Here is a 9,121-nt window from a genome sequence, read left to right as displayed (position 1 = left end):
TTAATTAATAAAAACTCATTAAGCTTTAATTAGAAATGCACACACTTTTAAATTAAAAATGTTGAAGCTTTTTTAACTGAGCTTCGTTGATGTTTACAAATTATCTAAACAATGATCATCAAACAGTATAACATTGTTTATATATATACGCACACTTATTAGTGCGTTATTAATATATAAATATATATTATGACTATAAGCATATAAATGTGGATAAAAATATACGAATTATATTTTTACGTGTAGATATTTTTTGGTAAACTTGTTATAATGATCTGGTTAGACTAGAATATTTTAGTAGATACAAAGTTATTATTATTATTATTATAATTATTATTACTTATTAATTATTGTAAATATATTCAAAGCAGTAAAATGAGCTTAGTTGAAGTTTAAATACTTTATTATAGAATTATATGATTATTATTTATATAACAAGACGAATTGTTTCATATATAAATATAACTCTTTTTTTTCATCATTAATCTCTGAATAATTATAATGAAATCTTGTTATTAATGTAAATATTATTTTATGGTTTATCTACAAAGCTATAATAAAAAATAAAAAAAATAAATATTTATGTTGTATATTATTAAGAAGTAACGTCAGACAATTTTTTTATATAAGAGTTTATTTATTTTCCATCACAAGCTGCTGGTCAAGGCACTGATCACAAGAATCTTTTGATAGATACTACAAGAACTTGCCCAAGATGACGTACACAAGACAATCTTGCAGTAGTCTTGTACTATTTTTATTAAAGTATCTTGCGGAAGACCACTGGGTGTCTAGGTCTTTATATAGCTATCGATCTGCCACAAGATATTAATGCAAGATTCTAAGACAAGATTGTTGCAGGACTTGCACATGATATTGTACAAAAGAACATTGAAGATGTATTGCTCAAGATGTGGTAGTAAAGTTACTTACGCGCATCTTGAGCGAGTCTTGCAACAGAAATTACTTGCAGACACTAACGCATGTCTTGCGCCAGATCTGCTCAAGAAGTCTCATATTACACTGTCTATATATCTCACTTCTGTCTCTGTCACTTCACCCCAGGACCCCGGATCGTATGCCGATGGAGGGGGTAAAGTGGCAGAGACGGAAGTGAGATAGAAGTGTAATATGTGACTTCTTGCGCAGATCTGCCGCAAGATATGCGTCAGTATATGCAAGTAATTTCTGGTGCAAGATTTGCTCAAGCCACTGTACCAATGCGCCTTGAGCAAGATATCTTCAATATTCTCGCGCAATTTTTCAAGTACAACATAACACAAAAATTGCAAGTTAAAAGTCTGTATCAATGTCTGCAGCAAGACCCATAGTTATTTAAAGACGCAGACAACTAGTGTACTGGTGACCAGACTTAGGCAAGATTGCTATCAGATTATTATATGGGATGAAGTACCTCGGGTGTTTTCGGTTTTCACTCCTACTCTGGGTGTTCTATGTACTAAATATTCTCCCACTTTTTCTTACGCATGCGCAGTTTACTACTGTTCGGTAGTGGAGGCAGTCTCCGAAGTTCATTCTCTCGAGGACAAGTTCGATTCACTCAAAGATCGGTAACCTGAAATTGAGTCTAGTATTTTTTCGAAGTTCATCAGAGGACTGCAGGTTTTTAATTATCGATTATTTACGCGTAACTCATTTGTTAATTTAATAAACACAATCAATTAACCTAATAATATATAATTTAGACTAACAAATTTTTAAGTGAAATGGAATCTAATAAAATAGAAGATGATAATAATTATCCGGTGTATAAAAAAAAGTCACCGAAAAAGTGGTACAAATTTCAAGTAATTTCACCAAGCATGGCAATTTTACGCGGTAATTATTCGATATTTGATAAACATTTTAAATTCGGAAGTCGCGGACAGCAAGCAACTGCGTGCTGTGTTGTCGCAATTGTTTTTAGTCGACTATTCAAACCAAAAGACTGGACTGAAGATCTTGTTAACCAGGTCCTGGAACATGGAGACAAGTTATTTCGTTTGAGTCAATCGCGCAATTGCATAAAATTTGGTACATATATGACAACGAAATTAGTGCATCCAGAATTTTTCATAAACGATTACAAGGTTTGCATTTACTGTGAGCCGAATAAAGTGTGTGGTAATTTATTTACTGAGTCTGTGGGCTGCCCGGTGCTGGTAGAAGGGGTAAAAAAATTTTTCAAAGATCACGAAGCGGGAGTATTGACAACTCAGGGCACTTCCGTCGCCATCTGGCGGCATACTTCAGCGTCAGAGGGAGGATTGAAATGTTGGTACTTCAACCCGTCGTCTTCCAAGGACTTGGTCCTTCGAGCCACTTCTCCAAACGACTCTGCGTGCCTTATGTTCTTCAAAGATATAAATGACCTCGTTGAATTATTTTTAATGAATTTAAATCAGCCATACGACTCCTCTTATTGTATCGACAAAGTAACAATTGTACGAATTAATTTAATAAATCGTTCATTGCCCGACAATAAAAGTAAATTAACTGCCAATAAAAATGTCTACACTCGTAATGATAGAGCTGACGGGAAAAATAACGCGATGGCGACACGTAATTTAAAATTTAAAAAAATTCAGCCTGTTGTCAATACCGAGCCACTATCAATTACAATATCTAATTATAATATTGACATGAATTTCGCACGTGATCCATTGATTGATCAAAATAACTTCGATACTGGGTATGATTATTATGACATTGAGGTCAATATTCCCTCGACATTCCATGAATTGTCTCAAGACCGAGCTATTCTTCATGGATGGACCCATGAAATGAGCGAAGTGTACAAAGGAAAGGGAGCACAAAATGTCGGCAACTGTATCGCCGCATTGGCAATGAAGAAAATCCACCCGGTAAGAACATGGCTGCGGCCTAAACTCGATGAAATTTTATCACTAGGTGACGCTCTGTACCTAGAGGTCAAGAATACTAGTTCCGCTAAGCGCGCGATTGATTTCAATGACCGCAAAATACAAGTAGATGAAAGAAATTTATTTGTCGACGTAGATCTGATGACCGTAACTGGAACTCTAGCCTCCAAAGTACCGGAAGTACTAAATTTAAAGCAAGCGCTCGTTGAATTTTTTCTGATAAACACAGAAGGGGTTATCGAGTGTTCGTCTAGGGCCGCGGCCATTTGGTCGCAAGATGGCTGCTATTATCTATTCGATCCACGACAGTGTGATGCAAATGGCGACCGAGTATGCGAGGAACCCAAAGGCCGTAAGCAGAAAAAAGATTTGGAGGTTAAAAAAAAAGTTAATGGTAAATGTTGCGTCATACGTTTTCCTACGATTGAATTGTTGGCAGATAATTATCTAAGAAACGTGGAAACTAATAAAAATGACAGGTTTATTGTCAGAAGTGTAAGTTTAGCAGATGACGTACCCGGTACTAGAAAATGGCGCGAGTTCGAGCCAGGGGAAGCTGGTAGGACTTGGGTTCTACAAGGAAGTATTTCGAATGAAGACGAAGACTTTGAAAATGCCGGTATGCAAGGAATCGCCATGCCGGTAGTCGCGTTGATCAACGCTCACAAAATGGCGCCTCAGGATTGGACCAAGATGGCCGTCGATCAAATTATACGAGATGGAGACGGATATTTCAAGTGGTGCATTCCTGACGATGACGTAGACGAACAATTGACTCTAAGAAATTTGAAACGTAACGTTTATGTCAACAACCAGAGGGTTAAGATCCGCGTAGACGAAGCTTCGGTAGTCGGTAATTCTGCTGATGGATTTCCTGCTTTAGCTGACGGTATAAAACAATTTTTTACCGACCATCAGTACGGTATAGTTGAATTCCAGGACCTGGTTGTGGGAATATGGAAGTACGATGATCAAGTTCCTAAAGTAAAAGGCAAAGATGCTGCTAAAGAAACGACTTATTATTGTTTTGATCCGAATCCTCGTGGCCCGCGGGGAGAGAAGAATTCTGAAGATGAAGAAGCTGCTTGTGTTATTCGTGCCGTCGATCCAGAAGAACTCGCACGAATAATTGAGTCAAATGCTGAGGAAGCTGAATCTGGTGAATTTTTTATTCACGCATTCCAAGTTGTGGACATCAGCGATCCCATGACTGTTGAAGAAATAGAAGAAGATAAATCGAAGCCTGTTAAGCCGGAATTGGGTGCTTTCGCTGAAGTTAATGAGGACAGCGCTTGTTTGTACGGAAATGTTGATCAAGATGGTAAATCCCAAGCGGCTGTGGCTCTCGTAACTCTCGCTATGACTAAATTGTACAGCCCTTTCTTGTGGACACGAGAAGTTGTCGATGATATTGTGAAACTGGGCTCGAAAATTGCGGAGAGCAACGTCGAAAATTTGCCAGAAGAGGAAGAAGCCAGAAATTATTTACTGCCTCGTGAAGTTGATGACTTTGACATCGGCGTCAACAGGATCAGTGTTGAAGTGGAAGAAAACGCTACCGGTACTTCAGATAATTTGGCTGCGATGCTCCAAGAATTTTTAACAAAATATCCCGCAGGGATTCTACGCCAAGACAATATTATGCTGCCCATTTGGAAAGAGGGAGATATTTTCTTCACTTTCAACCCCAGTTCTAATCCAGAAGCCAAAGAAAACCCTACAGTATTTTGGTTCACGAATTTAGCGGCCTTAGTTTCAAATCTTCAGCAAACATTTGACAGCACCGCGAACGTTGTTCTAGACTCCGTGAGTTTAGAAAGCGAGTACGAAACAAGAGTCGCCGAAAACGAGCGTCCGAAACCAACGACATCAGAGGAAACTCTGTGGCATAATTTTCCACAGATTTCCGAAGGTGTTTGGCAGCTTCTAGGGAATTCTTCTGTGAGTGACGAAAAGTTTCCACCTGAAAATCACGGGAATCAAACAGCCGCCTTAGCAATAATGGCAGTCATCTTTTCCAAAGTTTACGAGCCCCGTTTGTGGACGAAAGAAATCGTCGACGAAGTTGTCGTCACTGCTGACAAACTTCACAGCAAATCTGTTGAACGTCTAGGAAATGTTTTGAACCCGAGGGTCAATCAAATAATTCCTGAGTTCTTTTTATCCAACCGACGGTTAGATTTGACTGTGCGCGATTGCGTCGAATCGGGAAAAGTGGATTCTAAGTTAACTCCAATGAACACTTTGAAAAAAGGCTTGGAAAGTTTTTTCCAAGGGTTTGTTTCCGGAGCCTTGACATTTGGAGACATTCACATCGGGATTTGGAAGTCGAAAGAGTATTTTATCCTCTTACCCGACGTTCCTAAATTCAGGGCTGATCCTTCGGTTGACAAAATTCGAGCCATGCGTTTTGCGACTATCGATCACTTAGCGAATTACTTGAGTAGTTTTGTTGACGAAGAAGAAGACTATGAAATCCATACAATAGATGTAATTGATTGGAACAAATTACCCCCTTGGAAGTATGACCCCAGCCCAGCAGTTCGTCCTTCAAATTTGCCGGCTTTGAATGCCTACCGACAACTACTTCCCGCGCGCGCAATATTACGAGCAGGAATCCATCAATCATCCGATATATTTCCTCCGTCAATCCGAAACCGTCAGACCGCTTCCAATTGTGTGGTAGCACTCGCGATGTCCGTTGTCAAAAATTCCCTTACCTGGACCAAGAAAACTCTAGACGAAATCTTAGTGATCGGCAGTAAACTTCACCGCGAATCATCAAAAGTCAAATCAATAAAAGATAAAATAAAACCTACTGACGTACTCAGAGTTTTTCACGTCGGCGTCAATGCGTTGACAGCCGACGTGGAAGTAACGGTGTCCGGATTGGTCGGAATCGCGCCTCCAGAGCCGGAAGTAAAGGGTAAGAAGCCCAAGAAGCCGAAACCTACGGGGAAAGGTAAGAAGAAGGTCAGGGAACCACCGCCAGCAGTGGCGCCACCTTTGATCCAAGAAGGGATCGAATCATTCTTTGAAGGGAACAACGCGGGAATTTTAAAAGTCAGTAACTACATGATATCTCTGTGGAAAGATCACGGGGTTTATTTTCTGTACGACCCGCGGGGAAGAAATGACCAGGGTTTGAAATGTTCTGAGGATGGGGTCGCATGCGTTATGTGGTTCGCATGCTTAGAGCCACTTTACGATACAATTTTGTCGAATATTGACGAGGATGATAAGTTCGGAAGCTATGAAATCTATCGGACGATAATTAGTACGTTTATTGTTGAATCTCTCCCGAGCCCGGTTGGTTTCCAAGCATTTGCTGACTGCCCGCAGGCAGAAACTGCTCTAGGAATCAAACAGTCGAAGACAGTCGACGTCAAAGCGGCCACGGAATTTGTCCAGGTTGATAAAGACATGAGCGCATTGAAAGGAAGTCGTCATATGAACAGTCCGGGGTTCGATTTAACCAGCAGAGGTTATCAGAGCACTGCAATGGCGGCGGTTGCTATCGTGGTGGCTGTTCTTCATGTCCCCAGCACCTGGACATCAGATCTGATCGATGCCATAATCAAATATGGAGATGTCTTGCATCGAGACTCGGCGCGAATAAGACGGGCGGGTTTGAAAAATCTTTTGCCTACGGAATTACTCAGTACTTTTATTGTGGGCGACTTTAGGGTGAGTGTGAGTATTGACGGCAACATGGCAGCAGGAATTTTATTGGTGCATGACCTGGCACAAGCACTTGGAGTTTTCTTTAAAAACAACTGCGCGGGTATTCTTCACACGATGAATTTTGCGGTTGCGGTTATGCAGCATTACGGGAAATTCTATATGTTTGATCCAAGTGAGTGTGATAAATTTGGAAGGTCTTATTATCTTGATGACGTAGATGTTGATGATGATGATGATGGAGATGATGATGATAATAGGGAAGGTAGAAGTGCAAGTGGAGGCGCTTGTGTAGTCAAGTGTGAGAATATAATGAGACTGGCGAAAATTTTTGTTGATAATTGTAATTATAAGGTACCGTGTGTTTATACCATCAATGCTGTGAATGTACGAAGTATTCAATTTTTTTCAAAATAATAAAAAGAAATTTATAATTAATGAGGATTTCATTTCTTTTTTATTTTAATTGATAATTTTTTTTAATTCCTGAATTTTTAAATTCATACCGCGAATTTTAAATCTGTATATTTTTAAAATTCAATCGATATTTTAAATTGTAAAGTGAAATAAATGAATCAATTATTTGATTTTTCTTTTAATTGAGAAAAAAAATTTATTTTTATAAGAGAATAAAAAAATCGGAAAATCCAAAGGCGCAGAATTAATTTGCTCATTCAAAAAGTCATAGATGGCGCTTCTATATGCGAGAAAGTTAAAAAAAATGGCAGCTAAATTGCCAGCTTTAATTTTTAATTAATTATATAATTAAATCAAAAAGATTTGAATAGTCCCTGCGTAAAAAATCCAATAGATTCTTGTAGCTGTATGTATAAGGCCCTATACTTTATAGCACTTCTTATAAAACTCATTCATTCTTATAAAATTTCTATAGGAATTTATGAGAATCTAATGGATACTTTGAGATTTTCTAAACAGGGGTAATTTTCAAAAGGGTTCTGGTGGAAATTTTTCGGAATTTTCTCTGAAAAACTCAGTCCTACAGTTCGAAAGACTTTTTTAAAGTTCTAAAGACTTTTTCAGAGTTTCTCAGAGAAAAGTCCGAAAAATTTCCTCCAGGGCTTCTATTTAAGAATTCAAGTGCAATTAAAAACTAGATCAATTGGTTGGGAATTTTTTAGGTTATTGTGTTTACTATCATCCGTACTTACTCAGGGACATCACAAGTTTTTTTACATTTCTTTTTATCATTATTTAAAAAAAAATCGACTTAAAATAGTGTTTGTTTCGCTCATTACTAAATTATCTATCAAATGGTAGGAATATTGTTCTACAGGGTGGCCACGAACCGGGAATATCGGGAATTATCAGGGAATTTAATGCAACCGGGAAGTATCATGGAAACGTCAGGGAATTTCGAAAAGTATCCGGGAATTAAATTGTAACAGTTCGAAATTTAAAAAATTTTTAATTATACACTAGTTATAAAAATTAAGGGATATTAAGAAAATTTCAAATTTTAAAGTGATTTTCCCCAGGTTGTAACTCGAAGGAAAATGGTCATACGACAAAAACAAAAAAGGCAAATTGTAGCTTCAAGTGTCTAGTTTTCTGATCTGGTCTTTAAATTTTTTTATTATGTGCGGTACCGGAGTAATCCTAAGAAAACTATCGAAAAAGAAATTTACAAAATTTTTTCTCGTCTTAAAAACGGTCTTCGAGCTTCAATAAATTTTTTTCGATAATTATGATTGATTTTTGATTGCTCCGGAACCGTGCATAATAAAAAAATTTAAAGACCCAGATCAGAAAACTAGACACTTGAAGCTACAGTTTGACTTTTTGTTTTTATTGTACGACCATTTTCCTTCGAGTCACAAACTGTTTAAAATTACTAAAAAATTTGAAATTTTTTTAATATCCCTTAATTTTTGTAATCAGTGTATTTTGAATTTATTTAAATCATAAAATTTCTTATTAAATATTTTAACTTATACATTTTTAACATCGAATAATCAAAAGTAGGCAATATTCATTTATTTTATTGCCCTTTTTTCTGGTTTCTCTTATGATTTAATTATCAAATTAAATTATTAAAAACAAAAATATAATAAAAAATTTGAATATCTAAATGATACGAATAAAATTTCTAAATCAGGGAAAAATGTGAAAAACTTTACTGGAAAACCGGGAAATATCAGGGAATTTTGAAATCATTTCTTTGTGGCCATCTTGTTCTAGTTGAGTATTTTAAAAAGTATAAATATGATTTCTACGTGTTAATCAGCTGGGACCGAGTAAGCGTTAGCAGAACACATCTCATTGCTTCGCAATCGAGAGTGCAAAAAAAAAACATGAAATTAATTATTTCAAAAATCGACAATAATCTGAAATTTCTAATTTTATTTATAGATTTATGACACAAATCACTTTTTTTAGCATCTACATAAGTAGGATTACAGGCTATATGAGAATGAATTTTTTAGTTCATTTTGTAGTTTTTTTGATACAGATCACTTATTTAATTGTAAATACAATGTTTTTTTTTGTTATTTTTATTATTCTTTTAGCAGTTTTGTTCTTATTTTCTCAATTACACA

General features: G+C 36.7%; 1 protein-coding gene across 1 annotated transcript; it reads left to right on the top strand.

Annotated features, from left to right (window-relative positions):
* Positions 1–1,701: 1,701 nt before the first annotated feature.
* On the top strand, positions 1,702–6,999 carry LOC130674946 (uncharacterized). Its single transcript, XM_057480393.1, has one exon. It carries the CDS (start codon positions 1,728–1,730, stop codon positions 6,978–6,980), a length of 5,253 nt encoding a protein of 1,750 aa, XP_057336376.1. The 5' UTR covers positions 1,702–1,727; the 3' UTR covers positions 6,981–6,999.
* Positions 7,000–9,121: the final 2,122 nt, after the last annotated feature.

Source organism: Microplitis mediator, chromosome 9 (assembly GCF_029852145.1).
Source record: "Microplitis mediator isolate UGA2020A chromosome 9, iyMicMedi2.1, whole genome shotgun sequence".
NCBI classification, from domain to species: domain Eukaryota; kingdom Metazoa; phylum Arthropoda; class Insecta; order Hymenoptera; family Braconidae; genus Microplitis; species Microplitis mediator.
Note: the sequence above shows the minus strand (reverse complement) of the source record. Positions and strands in the feature narration are given on the sequence as shown.

Excerpts from the sequence above, each read along its gene's own strand:
- LOC130674946 (XM_057480393.1), top strand. The coding sequence starts at position 1,728 with ATGGAATCTAATAAAATAGAAGATGATAATAATTATCCGGTGTATAAA.